At 37.9% G+C, this 22,830-nt stretch overlaps 1 protein-coding gene across 1 annotated transcript in view; it reads left to right on the plus strand.

Annotated features, from left to right (window-relative positions):
- Positions 1-22,830, plus strand: part of RASAL2 (RAS protein activator like 2) — a gene marked incomplete in the record, with an annotated part of 192,756 nt that overhangs the window by 148,345 nt on the left and 21,581 nt on the right. The window contains 4 exon segments of the mRNA XM_072419742.1: positions 499-611; positions 13,738-13,891; positions 13,996-14,094; positions 14,994-15,548. Of these exon segments, the coding sequence (XP_072275843.1) occupies positions 499-611; positions 13,738-13,891; positions 13,996-14,094; positions 14,994-15,548 (921 nt within the window).

Genomic DNA, 22,830 nt, shown 5'->3' on the forward strand with positions numbered 1-22,830 from the left:
TTGTCTTTTTTTCTTTATAGCAAATTTATTACATTTTGGCACATGATCATAGCTCTTAGACACAGGCTTTGAATGCCAAATGTAGACATTGGCTGCACACATTACTGATTTTTGTCTGGACATCGATTTGTCTAGTTATTGACCTGTTAAACTAACAAACTTTTTTATTGTATTAGGTGCTGATGATAAAAAAATACCCATCAGGGGAAATGTATTTAAACCTCTTAATGTTTTTTTTCAGAACCCCTTCCCCCTATTCTGTCTATTGGCCACTGTTTTATGGTGCACAAAATGTTTCCCTATTGAATTGCAGTTATAGGAATTACAATACAGTAACTGGAGCAATATAGCTATCAGAACTCGCATATACATTTATCTGAGTACAATAGCTTTGCTAAGTCAGTGTGTTTTTTGTTTTTTAACTTTGCAGATTCATTGAACATCACATTTCTATATATTAAGATAGATGCATCTCATTGTTTCTTATTTTCCCCAAAGGGTTTCTTCAGCAAACGTCTAAAAGGCTCAATCAAGAGGACAAAGAGTCAGTCAAAGTTGGACAGAAACACAAGTTTTCGCCTTCCGTCGCTGCGTCCTGCAGAGAGTGACAGGTAAGACTGCTGTCTGCAGTTAGTGTTTCCCAGGCAGCAATCTGTGAGTGCGTATGTCATCCAGTGCACCCTTCTCCTATTCCACAATGATAAACGGTCACATAATTCTGATGGCGACAACTGACTAGAGCCGTGTGAATTTGCAGTTATATCCAGGATATAAAAATACTTGTGACGAGCATCCCCAGGGATCCTGTCTGCTGGTATATTATAGTAGGGAAGATTTATTCCTTTTTAACAGGATGAAGATGGGTTTATGGCAATAATTAGCTGTCTAATTGGGCTGCATATGACACACAGGGATCCCAGTCAGTGTTAGAAGACAGGATAATTGTCTCTTGCCCTTATTCATTACACATCTCGGTGTTTCATTATTGTATTAGACACTGGACAGCAATATGTCAGAACACAATGTGCAATAATAATAATAAGATTTACACTGGTAAACAATAGTATGTCTTATTTGTAAAAGTTTTTAAAGAGACAAATAATGCTCTGTGTACATGGTGTTTTGGTAATATTTACATTTCATACATTTTATACAGTTTGAATTATCTTTGTGTTTTTTTAGATTTGCCATCCAATAAAATGCTTACTCATAATGTGTGAATTAGTTGGCATAGGACAAAATCACTAACGTCTAATATCATTCAGTGTAGTGATTTCATGTTGTTGTAACAGGCTCTGCTTATCCCTAAATGGGGTCTTACTCCTTTTTTTTCAGCAGAAACAGTCATCCCTTGCTGGATTTGCTTCATTGTAGAATAGAAGAAAAACAAAACAAAGATTCTAGCTATTAGTATGCAGGGACCTCCCTTCCAAAGAACTTTAGGAGATCCTATTTTCAGTTTACTTTAGTTTTTTAAATGTATCTGGACCTTAAAGTAGGAATTTTGTCATTGGCCTTTGTTTCCTGTTGTTGACCAAAGAAACAACTCAGCTGTGTTCCCAAACTTTAAGATGATGACCCAGCTTTCTCTGATGAGCAGTTTTATTTTAATAAGGGAATGTGTTAGAATTTTTCCTGACCACATCCAAACATTGTATTGTTCTGGTTTCTAAATTATTTGCTGCTTTTTTATGTAGCAAAAGTTTGGCTGTAACATTCAGATTGCTACAGTGCTTGGCTACTGATTGGTCACTAAAGCTACGTACACACTTCCAATTTTTATCGTTGGTAAACGAACGATGAGCGATCCTGCACGATATCTGCGAACGATCGTATGGCACCGATCCTGTACCTACAGATAACGACACGATCGTTCAAAGATATTGTACACACGATAGATGCGATCGTTTGAACGATACAGGAAGTGACGTGCACCACAGGAAGTGAGCGAACGTTCGTTCACTGCGCATGCTCAGACCATGGACGATCACTGAACGACCGTACACACGATAGATGGTCAACGATCGTCGTCCGATCCGCCGGTCCGGTCGTTCATTTCCAATGACTATCCTCGTTCGTCGGCGTCGTTGGTTACTTTTTTTACGAACGATTTTTGGCCAATCGGTCGTTCGTCGTTCGTTCGTCCATTTCCAACGATAAAAATTGGAAGTGTGTACGCAGCTTAAGGGAATCATCCAAGTTATTTTACTAGTCTATTACTCTGCTAGCTGCTGAATATGTCTCGGTGTACGCCCAAGACTGGCATTTCCAGCTGACAGTGTTGTAGATGGTGAACAAGACATTTATGTGCAGTCCTTTACCAAGTACCTAAAGCTTTTTTTTATAGTATAGCAGTGCTCAACCCAGAATTTTTTTTAAGCCGAGTGGGAAGAAATTGTAGGTGGGTGGCAGCCCCTGTATTGTGACCAAACTCTTTAGTAACCACCCAAAAACAGCCGGGTGGGTGCTGAAAAGTGTCGGGTGGTGCACCCAGCTAAAAGGTCCTGGGGAGAACCCTGATACAGGAAAGACTAGCATATACTACAGACAACCATTTTTCAGCAAACATTCCATTTACTTTTGCAAAGACTTCAGAATTAAAACAAATTGAGATAAAAGCACTATTGTTTGGGGGGGGGGGGGATTTCCTACACATAGCTCTATTGTTCAGTGTTCATTTCTGCCATCATCAGACTTCTAGACAAATACTTCCATGGAGAATGACTGTTAACTATTGCTATAAGGGTTTCCTTTAACTTCAGCTGATGACATAAAGAAACAGATGGAATGGTAAAGTTGTATACATTGTTTAATATTTCTACTCCTGTAGAAACAAAGGTGCACAAAAAAAGCTATCCATAAGTATTTGAACATAAAGGCAGCTGTAAAGCCTTACATGTGTTCCCCACATTTGATCACAGCTATCTTGCAATCCCTAAATAGCATATAAAGAACTGTGTTTAAAAATCAACTCATTTCAAACTTACTGACAGAGCTGTATTGTTCACTGGCACTAAATTGTGAACGTTTCTACTATTGCGCAACAATTGGGAATATTTTTAGCCTTTTTATCCCTTTATCTGCCCTGGTGGAGGCATATGGTTTTTTTTGGTTAAAGCTCATGAACTATTGAAACAAGAATGTGGATTATAGTCATGGAATATGCACCTTCAAAAGTTTGTTCAGCAAAAGCATTGTGGAGGTAAATCTGACTGCCATATAGTGTCTGGGCTATGTCTGCTTTATAGGTAGTAGATGTTGACTGCTGCTTAAGCAGAGACCCCTTCTAGTAATTGATTGTCCACCCCACCTTCATCTTGCCAAGCTTTTGTATGATAGAGTAATACTATGGATAGCTTGCCCCAGCCTTTCTGTTGGGTGAATTGTGCAATTTTTTTTTTTTTTACGTGACTCGACTTCATAAAAGCAATGAATTCATAATCACAGTTTTAATGTTTTCTGTGTATTCATGCTTGGTCTTTAATGTATCTTGCTGACTGTTCTCTAAAGTTCCTCTTCTAGGATTTGTTTGTAAGAAATATTTGTAATGACTTTATATAAGTTTTATGTTGTGAAGTTCTGACCTGGATTTCTGTTTAGCATAGATCTCCATTATGTAAACATAAGTTGTTACTTTGCTATTTGATAACAGCTATCTTACTATCGCTGTAATGTGTTGGGGTGTCTAACAAGATTTAATAGCTGTAGAAGGTTGTCCCAGGTTAAAAGCCAAGGGGAGGGGGGGATTTCATTGCCTGACTAATACTGATCCACAGGTTTTAATACTTTTGAGTTACAAAACCTGAAGAAGTATGCATATCAGAAAAATCAGAGTGAAGTCAGAACACATAATATAAGTAGCTGTTCTGGGTGAATTACTAAGAATAAAAAAAGCCAAATTACCTTAACGACTCCCATGGAAGTAGCACCTGTAGATGAAGCTCAGTAATACCTTTTTGCAGATTTTCTTTAAAAACAGTTGGCTTATAGATCAGGCAGATACACAATTTTGTGTACCAAGAATGATTTAATACAAAACTTAGGCCAGGTTTAGTGTTTGTTTTTTTGTGTTTCCATAATTAGGTAGTTCCTATGTAGTAATCCATTTCAGAATTACTTGTGTGCACAAGGATGTGTGATCTTGGTCTGGAACTTCCACTTGCAGTTACTTTAAAATCAAAATAGTTATTTGTCAGGGTTTTTCTTTTTATTAATATTTATAAATCTTTATTGTTTAAGAAAATTTAGTGCCCTTTTGACAGTGGCATGGCTGTGTCAAATTAACCAAACGTATTCAAGATGCATAAGTGGTTATAGTTTCCTGGAACATACCTCATGTCCTAGCCATGGATATTAAAATGGGTTAGTCCTCCTGAAACTGATATTTTAGGCTAGTGGTTTAAAGCAGTGGTCACCAACCCTTCTGACAGCAGTCCTCGGTAACATAGAATAAAATTTTGCCACGGCCCGTTATATGAACAGCTTATACTACTCCCAGCAGCTCGGCCTCCTGTCAGCACACTAGCTGAGAATAGCAGAGTAGTGTAAGAGAGCCAGTGTGCTGTCAGGTGGTACTCCCACTGCCTGCGCTTCTGCCTCCTGTCATTTGCAGCCCCCAAGGCACCGGTCCCTGACCTGGAGGTTTGGTGGCCTCTGGTTTAGAGGGCACAATTCCAGTTGATTGAATCAGTCCATACCATTATGCATCACTTGGAACTGGTAGAACCCTGTACATAAGTTCTCAGGTTAACTACCAGCTAAATCCATTTAAAAAATGTTGGACTTCCATTTATCTTGAATTTATAAACAAAGGGTAGGACACCATCTGTAATGTCTATTCACAAGGATCCCCAGGAGCTTAAAAAAAAAAAAAAAAACCTTCCAAGTTGTACAGTATAGTAAGCATGCAGACTATGGGAGAACAGCAGCTCGGTCTTAACTGACAGCTGGGTTGGATTGTGTTCCTCTCTGGACTGTTAACCACGTGGGCTGGATTCCTGCAGATTAAGCGAAAGTCATTTTCCGGCATTAACGTGTGTGCATGCAGATCAACATATCAGTTTTACACTCTTCACTGTGACATGAGGGAGAGCTGTCATGGCTTTCACCATCAGAAGATGCCGAGTGACCCACTCAGTAAGTTCTTTCTATACTAGGTAGGTTCCCTCTTCTTCTATAATACTCAGATAGCTAGATTTCTCAATTGTTCATTTGTTAAATTTAAGTAATGTGCAAAAACATTGTTTGTGACATCATATGTTTTGTAATATTTTTCAAAAGACGTTCTATTACGCTAACCAAATTGGGGCAGAACAGACAGTTTAAAGTGGACTTTTCGGACTGTTTCCCAAAACTTTTTAGGAAAATATTAAGAGCGCAATAATTAAGGGAGGAGGACCAAAATATGTATTTTAGGTCTTAGTCTAGTAGCAATAGTAAATGGTTACATACAATTCACAAGGTGATTGAAGGAACAGCTTGGAAGAGATCATTTGTTAACCTCTCACTGTATATCTGACTGATCCCTAAAAAGCACCAGCTGTCACTCCAGCATATGGCTCAGCAAAAAAGTCATACAACTGGTACATTCATTTCTACCCTTGGCATGAATGCCTATAGACATGAAGTATATCCTCCTCCTTAGCATTGTTTACTTTTTAATTTTAATACTATAATTTTATATTATTATATTTACTTTTTAGGCAGCAGTGGCACTGTAATAGGTTCTGTTGTTCTGTAATAGGGCCCCGGCTTAAAATCTTACAAGGATTTTGTGTATGAATTTCTCCTTGTATCGTGGCATGTTTAACCTAAAGTGTGCACTTCTCAAATTGTTACCGATGTAATTTATTGGAATCTCCTAGGCACTGATCAGGACAGGTTTAAGTGAACATTGTGCTGGTTACATACATGAAATATGCATTAACAATAAACTCTGATTTCACCAGAAGACGAAATGCATGTGAATGGGGTTTTATATGATTAATTGCATCAGATGAATTTACTATACACATCATTGGTCAGTATAGTAAAAAAGAGAAGTATTTGTTTATTTTTCAGTTAGTTATTATCAGTGGGTCACAAACTTATTGGAAAGATTTTACCTAATATTATCTCCCCATCTCTCTTTTCTGATCACCTCCCCACCTTTGTATTAAGAGGCCAATCCCTTTGGCAGTACAGGGATGACTTGCTGATCATGGACACGCTTTTTATCATCTCCAACCAATTCTTAAGTGATAAAATGATGTAATAGATTAGAACACTTTACCAGAAACCATTTATATGTGTAAAAGATCGGCTGCTTGTAGGTGGAGGGTAGTAATTTTATTTAAATGACAAACGCTCAGAATTTGGCTGTGAGATTAGGCAGTTCTGCACAGGAATTTTTTTCATAGACTGCATTGGCTTCCTACAGTCTATTGTTTTCCACAGTAATGTTTTCTATTACTTCCTGCAGAAAGGGTATAAGCCCAGAGAGAAAATCCTTGTACAGATACTCGGTAAACAGTTACTATTGGTAATTATTTTGGAGTACAGGTTTAGGAACGATTGACCTATGGACAGCATGTTTGACTATTGCAGAGCTGCCTGTTTAGTATTAAAGACAAGGGTGGAAAAGTAAAAAGTGCTAAAATGATTTTTATTGTTGGTAATCCCGCATGGTGGATTGCTAAATAATTGGTCCACCTGTACCAATGCTAGTTTTTCACCTGAGACAATCACAAGTGGTCACCTTATGGCCCTTTACAGATCAATAAGCATGGTAAAGAATCAGGAAAGTGCCACTTAGTAAAGTGTTGTTTGCAATTAGAACTGTAAAAAATATTACAAGCTCTATTGAACGTCTATGTAGATCCACTGTAGGCGTTCCTCTTCAAAGCTTTCACTAGAAAACTGAAAGATAAGGTTAATAAGCTGCATTAAACATTCACTGGCACCAGCAGCAGAGAAAAAAAATGATTCCTGTGACCTTATCTGACCCAGTGTCCCTACACTTGCAGCCATATAAATCCTGAGCACTTAAGATGTGATGTCTGAGTGCTGCCATGTCTCCCCGGAGAGTTGGCAGAGTTACTGGGCATTTAAGTAATTAACAGCTGAAACTAGGCAGAGCTTCAGGGTGCAGTGATAGTGCTGCAGCACAGATTGTACCTGGGCATACAGGCTGAAGGGCACATTATACACACAATACAGATGTACCAATACATTTTGTCATCTTCAGCCCAAGAAAAGACTATATTATGCATTTCCAAATATGTGAGATATATCCCAGTACCACAGCTAACCATATACATACAGATATTTCAATTATGTATTGTTTTAGCTGTGAATATTTAATACTAATATATTCTGCATTGTTTTACAAGGGTACATGCAGCCCTTCCCATCTGTTTATGTTCTGAGCCCTGTTATGTCACCTACAGCACAGAAAAGGGGTTCCATGGTCTTTTCTTACCTTGTGCGTTGTGGGTGTTCTGTATCTTAGAGATCAGTTGAAGAGCAATGAGCACATATTGCTTCTCTGTGTTTTGCCTTTTGGTAACATGTATATCTCCCCTCCTGTTGTGTGTTACTTCCCCCAGCTCCTAGATTGTAAGCTCTTCGGGTCAGGGTCCTCTCCTTCTGTGTCACTGTCTGTATTTGCCTGTCATTTGCTACTTCTATTTATTGTACAGAGCTGCGTAATATGTTGGCGCTATAAAAATCCTGTTTAATAATAAAATGTAATGCATTGCTAAAAGGAGAGTTGCACAGCGTGAAGGATTACAGCACAGTTGGACAGCACGTATCTTGTAACCAAGTGCATCAGATAGTGCGAAAGACAACTGAACAAGTTTGTATAAAAGAAAAAAGTCCAATATCTGAATCCAATCAAAACTAATGTTTCTAATTTGTTTGCTGGGGGTGGTATATGCTGACTAAATACACTGGGAGGTCTAGTGGGCACATATTTCACCTGAATTCCCTGACCATTCAAATTTCTGACCATTACAAAACTGATGGATGTCCCTAGTGATTTCTGTGTAATAGATGATGTATAAATAAATTGGCAAATCTAATTGCAAGATAGTGACACCATTGATTTGGCAGACGTACAGTGACCACCCCATATAACCCATTGGTACTATTGAAATTATTATTAATAATAATAAAAAACAGGATTTTTATAGCGCCAACATTACATAGCACTGTACATTAAATAGGGATCTATGTTTGGTATTTTATTTGAAAATGTATGCTTCCCTCTATGATAGAATATTCCTCAGGAAGACTCCTAATTAAAAAAAAAAGTAACTATGAAATGGATGAGTCCCAACCTCTCCTAATGGGACTCCCTAGTTAACCAAATAACCCCATCTAAGAAAGTTGTGTATAGGAGAGAAATGGGATGTATATATATCATCCGTGAGATTTGTGATTTAAGCTATAGTTTATACTGGGACAACAAGTCTTACAAAGACTTTTTATGAAACCTCTGATGCCTTTAAATGGGGTTATCACTGATATATAAATGAACCATAAGGAGATCTTTGTGCTGTGCTATAATGTGCATATACAACTTTATTTTGATTTTCTGCTCATGTTTAAGGCATGACATTGTGAGAAGAAATGGAGATGTACTATATCTATTTTATATCTACTATCCTATACTTAAACATACACAGGAGTTTTTAATGCAGGCAAACAGGGATTTCAAACAGGGAGAATTGGGGAAGTTCTTTGTATTTAAAGATTAGGGGAAGATGGATACGACTTTTAAAGGAAACTGTAATTTTAATGGGCTGTTTGACACACATACTTTAGGTTGCTGCGCTGTTCCCTTTTGTGGGGTTATCTTTGATGGGACAGTTGGAAAATCTGTGTTTGGCATCTTTAGAATGCCTAATGATTTTCTTTTAAACACAAGTATTTTACTTGTAATCAAAATGTCTGTCTGTATACAGACAGTCTTAGAAGTATTTGATTATGGCAAGCTGTAGTGCATCTCTCTTGAATTTGCTAAACACTATTTAGAATATGTAGTATATAGAAGCTGCTGTCTTGCTGCAGAATGTCAGTCTTTCCCCTTGTCTCCATATCAGCTAATGGATGTAATGTGAGTCTGTGCTGTTGATGGTTGCTGGGGCTCTATTAATGCGGTATTATCCTTTTCTGATTTCATAATCCTTGCAGGCAGATTTCAACGCAATATGATAAAGTCTGCTAGCATGCTGAGTGATTGTAAAATACTCCCTCCTTTTAGCCAGTCTCTTAAATGGGTCAGATTGAGCAGTGGCACCAATGTAATTAGCTTCAACCACCTTTTTCCCAGATGCTGGTTTTTCTAATGGAGTTCACACAAACACTTTAGGAAAAGCAAAAGATTGAGGTCTGAGGTTACAGCTTTGCTGGTTCATGTTGCAAACTTTATTAATGTGCAACACAATATCAGTAAAGTGACTTATACCACAGTAGGGCAATAGCCAGTCAATATCCATGATATGGTGGAAAAGGTGAGTAATGTTATTTTGTTGATAGTTTTGCTTGTGCCATAACTCTTTTTAAGCTGGCCATAAACATGGAATGGGAAACATGAGTGTTTGGTATGATACATACACCACCATTCCCTTTCCTTGCAGTGATTATACTATAGCCATGCATACTTGGATCATCCATGCTTACATGCCTGCAGTACAGGGGGTATATTCAGATACTGATATATATATATATATATATATATATATATATATATATATATATATATATACACACACACTTTAAAGCTGACAGTGGGGGGGCACTTTACCTTTACAGTTGTTTCCCCGTTTCACTGTCATGGTAAAATGCTCAGGGATGCTGGGGAATAAGGTATATGATTTAAGGTTATCACTTGTTTCCGCTGTGTCAATGGGTCCACCAAAGCTACTTCTTTTCACTGGCCAACCAATTGCAGCTTACCAGAATCCTCCCTGAGCAATGAAGAACCACCATTGTACATGAGGTAAGCAAACGCCCGCCAGCAACATAGTATGTCGGACTTGAAGAAATGGTGGTTTCCAGGGTAGCAAAGAATAGGGTAAGCATATTACTCCGAGGCTTATCAAGCAGTAACTCTTTGCATATACCTATAAGCCAGAGATTCTTACTTTAAGACAAGTGTATAAATTTAGAATAGGTAACATGTACAACAGTAACGTAATTATAAAACTTTCCATAGCTGTAAGATGACAATCTCAGGTCTGTTGAGCACAACCATCCACATTGGGCAGGAATGGAAAATCGGTTAGAAAACCTGTCCTGATTATTGTTCCTTTCTGCGATACATGTAAACATCTTCTCCCCTTAGTGTAAACACAATCACAGACATACAAAATCCAGCTAAACCAAAGGTTCATGTTTATGAACCCTTTTGCATTGGAAGAGGGTGACTGAATCTGGATCTCACTTTAATACTTGTTGCTTGGCATGATAATCCATATACTGTTTATCAGACAGCATCCTATAGAAACCAATCTGCTTTCATTGATCAGACTGCAGTTAGTAGACTTTTGGTTGCTATAGATGCCTGCACATAGCCTGTTGTCATTGAACAAATTTATTTGTTAGGATAATATGTTTTAATTGTCTGGTTTATTAAGCTGAGCTGGTACTTATCTGCTTGGTATGAGACCGGTACGTCTAGTAAAAAGATGTCACATATCTGAGCGGTTAGTTATAACATGCAGCTTGTTTTCTGTTTTGTTTATTACAGATTTCTCTGTATAGTACAGTAATCTGTATTACATGTTTTGTAAAATGCCTAGCTGTTTAGAAAGCCACAAACCTGCTATGGTAATTATATGTTTTAATTAAAGCAATGCAAATCAAGTTTGTGTTGCACACCATGATGAGGTACTTCATATTGTCAACAAAAAACAAAATAGAACTAAACAGCATAATCAGTGGAGGGGACTACTTTATTTTTCTTTGGTCCTTTTGTGTCATGAACAGAGCTGGAGAAACCCCAGATGTTATTTGTAGAGCAGAGATAACTTTTTCTGTTGGTGTTAACAAAAGTTCTCTCCCAGGCGGCTTAAAATGTCTGCAGGCTTCTAAGTTCTTCCTCAGTTGTGCATTAATTTGTCCACCCCAGTTACAGCTGATGAATCTTGATTGACCGTAGTAATTGGTAGAATATGGTCTTTGCTATGCTAATTACTTTACTAGTCATACGTAGATTTAGTATCTGAAAATAGAGAATTCTGGAGCACTGAGGTCACTTGGTTTAAATGCTGCCTGTGGACATACAGCCATACTAATAACATTAGGATGCAGGTGACTGACAGGCGGCTGGTTACACAGAATGATGATAGTGGTGTGTTATAATGAGCTCCAGCTCTAAACATACCTATTAGATGTTCATGTTGCTTGACATGGATTTATATTGTGTAAAGGATGCTCTTTATGTTGCCCTGTCCCCCGGCCCTGTGGCTTGTGCTGTTAACCGTAATCCTGCTTCCATGGGATTATCTGTGTCTGTACAGGGCCAGCTAAGCGCTGCTCAGTTTTCCTATAGCTTCCCTAGTAATACAGGAAGAGCCCTATAATCCATCTTTACAGGAGTCTGTATTGGCTGGAGGTTGCTTTGATCCCTTGCTAGTTTGGGTTTTAAGTGTCAGGCAGCCATTTTTTTTCCAGAGCTGCTTTATTAACCCTTTCACATGCATCTGACCACAGCTTTTTCATAGCCACTATCTAAGGGAATCAATCTGTGACGTTTGTGTTCATTTCTAGGCTCATTCGGGACCGACTGTTAAATTGTTTTGCAAATCTGTGAGCCGCTCATCACCTCCCTGCAGTTTTTTTTTTTGCCTTTTTTACAGTCTTCAGTCCCAGGTCCACCAAGGTGCCTGTTTGTCATATTGCACAATGACTAAGGTAGAGTCAGAGGAAATAAGCAGATGTCAGTAAAGTGAAGGTGGTAATTTCTCCCAGCGGAGACGCTTCCAGGAGGTTTGACGCATTCAGTGTCACTGATCTGTCCCCTCTTGGGAAAAGTGCAGTGCAGGTTTCAGAAGGCCCCCCTTTTCCTCCTCGGTATCTCCTTGTTCGGGTCGGGTTTATGCTAGGGAAGCTGCTTGAAAAGGTGACCTTTGCAATGTTTACAGAGCATGCTCTTTGAGCCAGCCTGGCTGCAGCTTCTGCCTGCTTTGCCTGCAAGCAGTAATCTGCTTATAGGTGCATTGTCATAGCAACAGGCCCAGAGAGCAGCAGCCTGGGCACACCGGGACTCTGTTTGTGCTACCTGAGGGGCGGGATGCTCAAGGAGGAGGGGAAGGATGCAGTAGCCAGCTATTTGAGACCAGCTTTTATTTCAGTGATTGCCAGTGCTGCCCCTGAGCCTGGAATGATCGGAATTCAGCCTTGTAATATTAGGAGACTGTGAGGACATCTTTACCCAGCCACTATGCCCGGCCTGGTTACCTGACATCCCTCCTGGCCTATTTCATTCCCCCGCTGGCATGTGACCCCTGACCTTTGTGCAAAGGAGCGATGGATGGGTGAGGATTTGTGTGACATGCGTCCTAGCTATGATTTGGTCTTGTACAGCAAGGTGGCTGTATAATTGCTTCATGTAAGTCAAGTTTGTTTTATTTTTTGTGTATTACAGCATGCATACTATCACTGTATTCCGTGTGTCACAGTGTAGTTCATTTGCAGCTGATACAAATGTTTTTATTTAATTGTATTGAATGTTCAGTTGTATGCTGTGGATTTTTGATTATTACTGGCAGAGCTTCGGGAAGGTGGGGAGGGTGAGATTGTATAAAAAGCAACTTATTTTGACTTTAAATCGTCTTTAGTATTTTTAGATTTTATTGCTAACTTTTCAGTATATAAGAGATAAACTTTTTACTAAGTTTTTTCCTTTCTTTTATAAATATATCTGGAATACTGTTATAATGTATGAAGGTACAAAGTTTGATTTCTTGCAATTTTTTTATCCTCTCAATATTTACTGTTCTTAGCATTGTGTACAAACATAAAATATGTAGTTTGCAGGTAATATAAAATGTTTACTAATGTAAAACATACAACATCAAATATTCAATGAACATTGAATCATTGCATATTCTGTGATATATATATATATATGTGTGTGTGTGTATGTGTATATATATATATGTATGTGTAAAAAAAAAATATATATATATATATATATATATAATATAAAATGTTATAAAGTAAAGTCATGTTGTATGTTTTAGTAAGTGTAACAAAATCTTTTTTTTTTTAAAGTGAGGGATTAAAAGCCGTCAGACCTTTTATTGATTTATGCATCATTTTTGAACGCCATCTTCACTTAGTTTGAGTGATGGTTGTCACCAGTATATGCAAAGATATCTTTGATAGAAGCACAGAACCCAAAAGAAACAAAGATTCTGAGCTCTAGCGTTTGTGTCCCCAATAAATTAAGTGAGAGTAATCCCTTCTAGTGGGAAGAAACAATACAAACTTGACAGATGTTTTAACCCATCTAATTATTATGATCAGTGAAACAAAAAAAGTTGGAATTACACATTGTTTTTTGTTATTTGATACCCTTGACTGTATTGTTGCAGATTTGTGGGCCTTTTGCTGAAAGCTCTTGGGTGGGCCAGCTTTGTTGTCCATGTGTTTGGTGTATAAATGACATAATTTGCAAATGAATAGGTATTTCTCATGTCCAAGGGACCGGCAACTGTTTTAATTACATCCTTTTTTCTAATGCAGATCACGTGGGTTACCTAAACTGAAAGAGTCTCGTTCCCATGAGTCCTTGCTAAGCCCTGGCAGTGCAGTAGAGGCTCTGGACCTAGGGACAGAAGATAAAATCCTCGTGAAGCCACTACACAGCAGCATATTGGGCCAGGACTTTTGTTTTGAGGTAAAGCAATAGTGCAGAGTGTAAATTATTAACTCCGATCTCTGGTTGACCTTTGATTTATTTCCATTCTTTTCTTTCTACTTGTCGATATATATTCCCATCAGGTCACTTATTCCAGTGGCAGCAAATGTTTTAGCTGCTCATCTGCAGCAGAGAGAGATAAGTGGATGGAAAATCTAAGGAGAACTGTCCAACCTAACAAGGTAAGCTTTAAAGAAAACAAGCACGCTACTAAATGTCTTTATAATCCTACATCTTTTTCTCACTGAAACCTTTATTAAAAGGCAGTCCTGTCATTTTTATACTAATCTCATAGGTATGAAACTGTTACCATCATTAAACTATCTGAACATTATTTTGTCCTAGACACCAGCATGCTGGAAAATATTCAGAGCCTTCAGCGTGGTGAACATGGCATTCTGAACCGTGACCAATTAAGGCTCTAGAATAAAATATATATATATATATATATATATATATATATATATATATATACTCTTTTGATTTAGTATTTCTATTACTGTGGATCTGTCACTTCTTCATTTTCTGTCCACAGCTTCATTTTAATAACTTCGGTGCTAGACATATCAGGAGTTAATGGAGCTACTTAAAATAGACCCAGCAGCAGCACATAAGCGTTTAAATCAAATGTGTCACTCGGAATTAGCTTTTCATGAAAGCAACCCATATACCATACAAGCTTTTAGTCTAGTTTTCATTTATGTTGCTCTGCATCCCTCTTCTGTTTGCTGGCAAAAGGCACTAATGGAAGTCACATTCCAGACTGCAGAGAGTGGTGTTTGATACAGTGAAATTCTAGTTAGTTCAGAAAGTGTTATTGTGCATATTTATTGTAAAACATCGGTTATTGACACCTTGCTTCTTTGTGAAAGAAAAAGGTAATAATCTTAACCTTAGATAGATACATCTTTGGATATTGACTATGTTACCATTGCTTTGTTATATTATTGTTGTGCCATAATGCATGAATAAAAAACCATTCCATGAGCTGATGTTTCCTGTGCACTTTAATTTATTTTTACTGGAAAGTTCTCTTTACACCTCATGAATTCTTCTAATAACCCCAAAATTTCACCTTTAGGACAACTGCCGAAGGGCTGAGAATGTACTACGCCTGTGGATTATTGAGGCCAAAGACCTGGCCCCCAAAAAGAAGTATTTCTGCGAGCTCTGCCTGGATGACACACTCTTTGCACGTACCACAAGCAAAACAAAAGCGGACAATATCTTCTGGGGAGAACACTTCGAGTTCTCTGGACTGCCCCCTATCCACAATATCACCGTGCACATCTATAAGGATGTAGAAAAGAAAAAGAAAAAGGATAAGAACAACTATGTGGGCTTAGTGAATATCCCTATGGCCAGTGTGACTGGCAGGCAGTTTGTGGAAAAGTGGTACCCTGTGAGCACTCCTACCGCTAACAAAGGCAAAACAGGGGGCCCTTCAATACGTATCAAATCCCGCTATCAGACAATAACCATCCTGCCCATGGAGCAGTACAAAGAGTTTGCTGAATTTATTACTATTAACTACACCATGCTATGTTCTGTGCTGGAGCCGGTGATCAGTGTCCGCAACAAGGAGGAGATGGCCTGTGCTCTGGTCCACATCCTACAGAGCACTGGCAGAGCCAAGGTAAGAACATCTCTGCAGTTCCCCAGAACTTTTTATCACCATAATGTTTGGGTAATGTCTTCCAAACAGAAATTAACATGATTGGTTGAAATAAAGGCTAAATGTCTATAGTAATGTTTAAACCCAAACATGCAAAAAAAAAAAAAAGTCTCTCTGTGTGAGGTTATTCTTTAAAAGAGCATCTAAAGCCAATATCTTTTTGCTGTTTCTGATGGGGCGGTATAGGGTTAGGACCTCTGTCATTTTATTTGAGTCTTTTCTCTGGGGCAGCCGTCAGTGGTCTGCAAAAAAATTTTAGTTGTCCCTGGCCAGAGCTGCGGACCATATCTCCCGTGTGGAACGCAGGCTCAGGGCGGTGGGCAGGTTGTGTTTCTGGAGTGGGCAGGTTCTGGCATCATGACATCACTCTGGGGGAAGTTTCTTCCCCTTGGAGTGTCACACGGCTCTCCGCGCATGCATAGTCCAGAGTCCATGAATTTAGTGGTCTGTAGGTACGAGAAGGTTAGCAACTACTGCCCTAGGGGTATTCTCTTTCTTAGCTGTAATTTCTAACTAAATGAAAGGGAAATCCCAAACTTTGTTAACACTAGAAGGAATGATTGGGAACTCTTTCATGGAGTAAGCCTTTGCATTGACAACCATCTAACATAATTTCCTCTCATTTCCTATTGTGTCTTTGAGAAAGCTATGAAATATCTTTAAAAAATAAATAGATGTCAAAAAAGAAACAAATAATAATGCATTTGGTCCATTCCTTACTCTATTCAAAATATGTATTATTTTTTTATATATTTGTCTATAGTGTAGTTAATGCTACAAGGAAAATTGATATATTCTTGCAGGAACATGGCATGCTTTGTGTCTCAGGCACTGTTTTACTGTGATAAAACTATTATACTGCATCATTTGCTGTCATCCTACGGGTTCTGATATGATAAGGGCAGCATATGGTCCAGTGAGACACATTCTAGAGTCCTAAATGATGGAACATTATCATCTAACGTTTCAGTGACAGTTTATTGAATATGCTAAGATTTCAGGGAAGAAGGTGGGTCATGTTCCATTGTATCATCTTTTTTCATCTTTAAGTGCTGAATCAATTCTGACACTTTATGTAATATATGCATTCTGGAATGTTTTGTTTCCCCATTGATACATTTTTGCTCTGCAGAGATGGTTTGCAGGTGATCCTGGCAGCTGCTGACTAGATATCAAAGCCACTGTTTTACACAGGGATGCTATTAGAAACAAAATGCAGTTTGCAGAATTGCTAGTGAGAACAGGGAGTAGAAATAAGTTTAATTGGGAAATAAGGGGCTGTTTTTTTAAAGCATGAAGATTTCCACAAGAGCGCCTTTGCAGTCAAATCAAAATAGTGCTGATAGTCCTAAACGTCATTGAACATACAGTATTTAAAACGTATAGCTTATAACACTTTCTGGTACACTGGTGAAGATCTAAACACACAGTTAAAATACATATGTAATTTTTTTTTTTTTTTTTGTTACCAAAACTTACATTTATTTCAAGTTTAGAGATTTTCATGGCCCTGCCAAATAGAAGAGCCAGGTTGGTGATGTGACTTTTGTCCCCAGTAAAGCAGTACAGCTCGGTGATCTCTCTGCACCAATGATTAGAGAGCAGAGGAACAGCAGTAGAATGGTGAAATCATTCCCCGCTTGGGTCTTCTCTGTCTTCTTGTCTGAATGTTATGTTTTTTTTCTCAGTTCATGTGCTTGACAGTCTTTCTACCAGTCTAATTACTGCTGTGCTGGAGAAGACAAAAGCCGAATATCAAGAACAATTCACAATTTTTTTTATCATGTAATATATATCTATATTATACATGGTGTTTTATTATTTAGAGTTCAGCATTGTATAAGCATAGTGTCTTTTATCTATAGATATTTGACTTATAGATATGTTATTGGCTTACACCCTATATCTCTCCCCCAACATTACTAACCGAATTGTTGTTAGTAAGTCGGCAGTTGCAGCTATAGATAAGCTATTCTCTCTCAATGCTTCTCTCTTATTCCCAGGTGCTAAGCTGTGATTCTGGGAATGTATTAAGACTTTATTGCTGCAAAATGCTAATTTTCCAGAGATAGAAGTTTTCCCCGCACAGATAAATATAAAGCACCTTCCCCAGATAAGTGATGGTTTCAGCGGTGTTTAAAAGATAGAGACCTAATGCTTGGAGACAGGGCAGACGGTAGTGCATGGAAAGAAATGCAGTCCTGGGAAGGCCTTTCTATCGATGTCAATATATCAGATGTTTTGTGTTCCAGCTCAGTAAGCAGCAAAGATTCAGCTGGATGTGTTTCTCGCTATCTTTATTTGCTTGACTCTCCTGTGACACACACAACTACTGCAAGTTTTATTAAGCAAGTAACTTTAACAATTGGACTGCTGGACATGCGGCTTTGCTCCTGTAAATGGCTTATTTCAGCTACAAGAATTCATGGGCTGCCAGTGACTGCCTTCAGTTTTCCATTGATAATACAGTACAGTGTATCAAGTGTTTTCCTAATTAGAAAGCTTTATTAATAAACTGGATACTCTTAGCAACCAAATGCCTAACTGGGAAAGCAGAGAAAATGCCAGGGGACATGAAAAGTGTTGTGTTTATGTAACGGGGTAATTATGCATGGTGAATGACACAGGAAGATACTTAGTACAGAAAAAAGTTTTATTTCTTACTAAAGTACAAAGAAACCTAACAACTGAATTTTGCATTGTTCATTAGCAGGGAACAGCTAATTTATCTAAACATTATTCAGTCATTTTCCTTACCTTTATGGTAGGAAAAAAGCTAAAATCCACCCAAGTGGCTCTCTGAATATGGGGGCTAGGTATTGCCTGCACAGATCAACACAAGTTTATAGTGTCCGGTCCAGCAACATTAGATGGTGACCCCTTTGAGGTACGTAATATGTTGACTTCTTTATATAAAGCCCCAGTTAGTGTCATGGCCAGCAAGAGCCAGTCTGGTTCCTCACCTACACAGCACTAATCAGAAATCTGTGATGATCCGGCTTCAGTGACTCAGTGTTCTCCCCAGCTCCTTTTAGCTGGGCGCACCACCCAGCATGTTTTAGAAACCACCTGGTTGTTTTTTGGGTGGTTACTAAAGAGTTGGGTCACAATACAAGGGCCACCACCCACCACCTACAACTTCTTCCCACCCAGCTTAAAAAACATTTTGAGTTGTACGCTGACCTCAGGTCAGTTCATATAATACTAAGTCATTAAGACTGATTAAGTAAGCATGAGCGTTTTGCGTTTCTTCCCAGCACAGTGTTTGCAGTCAGTAAACTTCAATGACTTACCTGTAGTAAATGTATTTGCCATATTAGTCATTTTTAGCCATGTGACTGTTATTTTTTTTAGCATTTATTAGTTGTAATTGCTGATGATATTAGATAATGTCCAGTAACGATTGTTATAGCTTAGTGAGTTAGGCTTGTTATTGTGGGCAATGTTCAGTGAGGTTGCGGTGTGGTTACCTTGGGGGAGAAGCTACATGTAACATCTACCTACAGCAGCCAGGAGGGCGATGAATATGAGTGGTAGTGAATGACTCATTACTTCTTATTGATGCCCACTGTCAAATCTGCAAACTTTTTACAAACTGGGGTGCAAGTGCAGGAGTGTTTGCTCCCACCACAGGTCTAAACCTGCTCATACTGTATTAAGTTAATATAAAAAAAAAAAATAAAAGCTTTTATTTTGCAGAAAAAAAAAAAACACACAAAGAAGTAAAAAGCATTTGTGATATTTTTTTTTTGTCTTTAGTGTAAGTTGAGCTGTACATTTTAAGAAAAATCCATAAAGTCAGCACAGGCTGTAAACATATTCCTGTGCTTTTGTTCCTATAAGACCTTCAGAATCTGTAACGCATAAGAATGCATTGAACCAAATGTAGTGCTTCATGGGGGCATTCATTTTAAAGGTTAACTCCAAAACATCCACCCGGCACACCACGCATTGTTTTTCACCGCACTGCAACAGTATGAACCGGCATCTGAGCCTTCAGTCATCACTATTTTTATACATGTCCTTTGTGTTCAGTCTTAATGTCCTCTTTGAAAAAAGATGAATAATAACTCTTTTTGCTTCAGAACGTATTGATCAGTAATATAAGTATGCTTTCTATCATGTTTCTAGTAGCCATTAGGACCATTGCCGTTTAGGGCTGATGGAATTTCACCTTAACTGTGTCAGGAATTAAAATCATCCCCCGACCCTTTCCAAGCAACCTGTCCAGAAAATCATAACTTCCACAGTCAAATTCTTGCATATTTGTGTATTATTTACAGCATTTTATGTATTTATTATTATTGGGTTAATTGGATAAAGCTGCTAATGTATTAATTTATTTAGATTGTCTGACAAAAGCTATAGGATGACAGGAGCCGTAGAATAGGCGTTTGTCTAGGTATGTAAGGTCAGAATTAGGATGACAGTTCTGGAACCTACACCTCCTGGGGCCAGTGTTTCCCATCCAGGGTACCTCTAGAGGTTACTATGGTTCCTTAAGCAATGAGCACTTTGTGACTCTCAGGTCAGTTTAAGTGCCACTAATGATTTTTGTTTTGGCTATATACACAGAGGAAATATTTTACCTGCCAGAAATATTTCTCTTCATTCATTTCAGAGATTTCCACATCTCTATTGTTTAATAACATGTAAAGGTCTTGTCATTCCCTCAGTCCAAAACTGGATAATGAAAGGAGAAGCAGCAGACTATTCGGCTTATCTCTGCTTGTAAAATCTGTAACTTATTATTGCCTGTGTGTGCATTGTTGAGGAAGGACTTGGTGAATGAAATGGTACTCTATGCTTTGCAGGATATAGCTGTGCATCTCCAGGTCTTTATCGTTCACATAATTTTAGATGTACGTGAATTATAAAATATCAATAAGATGTCTTAATACTTTTGTCTCCAAAGATCCACTTGGGATAATGTTAAAAAAATGAGAGAGTAAATGATGTATTTTCACCCTCCTGTTTTACAATCTAAATAATCCTTCAACAAATTCCACTACAGAACATTTACAAAGTGACATTCCCTCCCTCTAATACGCAGAGATGACAGTGCTACCTTAAGTACACACTTCATGTTCAGATGTTATTTTTGGGAACGCTGGCCTTTTCTCTACACAGCTGTCTGCCATGGTGTTTCATTGGTGATGCATATTTCACAAGCTGCGGTTCAGAGTCGCAGCTAGATGGTAACATTCAGAGACACATTAGTTTTCAAATAACTGAGCACAATACCTCTACCCAGTGTTTCCATAGACACACATCTATATTTGTTCTTCACTCTGCCATTGTCCCTAGTGTACCCAGTGCTACAAGATAACACGCAAAGCACCACTGGAAGAACAGTCCCAAGTTTCTGTTTATCTTCCTGTTTTGTAAAGAATCTAAATCATTTGTTTTTATAGCAAAATATATTATTCCATTCTGGGATGACGGAGCGTATTTATAAATCTATTTTTGTTTTTTTATATCAAGACATTTGAAACCTGTAAGGTTTTATCTAAACTCATTTTGCCACTTCTAAGCGGTCCAATATTTTATGGCGTGCAATAAACAGGCTCATATTTCTCTTTTATGATAAATTCTCTTGATTAAAATCGGACTACTAAGTTTTAAAAGTATTTTTGTTTCTGGTTCTTGCTTAAAGCGGTTTTGTAAAGTTATTCTAATGAATTCCTTTATGATGTGTTTTGTAGGATACGTTTTTACCTGCTCTTATATCTGTGCGCTAACACATTGCGAGAATAATTGAGAATATTTGTCAGGTTAAGAATTACAGATTGACTGAGCTATTTAAGAACTTTTCCTACTAGTAAATTAATTTTTCTTCTTCTTCTGCAACGTTCATAAATACTGCTGCCTCAAGCCCAATGAATAGAAGTAATTGCTCATATAAGCATCACATAAAAACCCAATTGTTTGATCGCATCCAAAGATTTAATTTCACCATCATTTTTGGCAATTTCAGGCAGAGCACACGCATATTAAAAACTGCTCTGTGAGCGGTCTGTGCACATGGCGTTCATTACAGACATTTGTCAGAAAATTAAACTAACAGCAAAAGTGTGGGAATATGCTTGTGAATAGAAGGTAGAAGTAAAGGGGTATTCTTGATCATATTTGTTCCCCAGATTTTAAAATGAAAGAAATCTTAGTCTGTTTCTTCCTTTTACATTCAAACTTTGCAGATCTGTTTTGTCTGGTAAGGACTGTTTTTGGAGTAGTGGATTTAGGGTGATTTGGATGGTGTCGCAGAGAATTTTGCATTGCACTGTTAAGTAACTTTGGCATGTCTTATTTTTTTCTAGTACAAATAAGCTTAATGCATTGCTTGTTAACTGCACAGTTCTAGTATTTGGGCTTTTCTCATCTGTGACTTTTAGGGTTGAACCCTCCAGGAAGCAACCCCTAGAGTAAAGGGCCCTGAATGTATTAAGGTTTAGATCTTGATTCACCACTTGAGGACCTTATTCATGAACTACAACAGCATGCAGTTAAAGATGGTGGTTTTCCATCAGATCTAGGTTTTGTACTCACTCAAGTGCTGGCATGGTGGTAAGTGTTTAATTAGGTGTCCACTTTCCACTCCATTTCTCTTTCTCATTTCTATAATTGGTGCATACTCACATAATCAGAAACAAAAATGCTTGCTGGGCATGTACAGTCCCATTACTTATGGTTTGTAATTAAAGTATTATTTATTTACCATACATGTGTTTGTTAACCAGATGCCTTTCATAGAAGTTATGTTTTGTAAATAAAATTGTCATACCAGGATCAGTACAAGGTGATTGGAACCTTTAATACTCCATGTGAGGAATGTCATGGCATAATAACACTTCTCATAGCTTACACAATGCTAAAAAATATACTATAAATCACCTGAGCATATCCATTCTATTAATTTTATGTTCCTCAACTATTATTTTTTCACTCTAACTCAGATCAAGTAGTTTTGAGCCTCAAATTATGACTATTTTTAATTGAAAAGTGGTCTTGTGTGCTTGTTATATTTCTTACTTTTTTGGACTTTTCTCTGGATCCCTGTCAGGGATACCCTGTTCCATGTAAGCTACTTTGCCAGATTAAGAAACTTGAGAAGCAATTTCAAGGAGCAAATGAAATCCAATAGCAAACTTTTTAATTTATTCAGGAAACTTTGAAGTTTTTAAAAAATGCACTTAATTTTTATCAAAGTTCTATTTTACGCTCCTATTGTATCCTACCGTGGCCA

Source organism: Pyxicephalus adspersus, chromosome 8, assembly GCF_032062135.1.
Source record: "Pyxicephalus adspersus chromosome 8, UCB_Pads_2.0, whole genome shotgun sequence".
Lineage (NCBI taxonomy): Eukaryota > Metazoa > Chordata > Amphibia > Anura > Pyxicephalidae > Pyxicephalus > Pyxicephalus adspersus.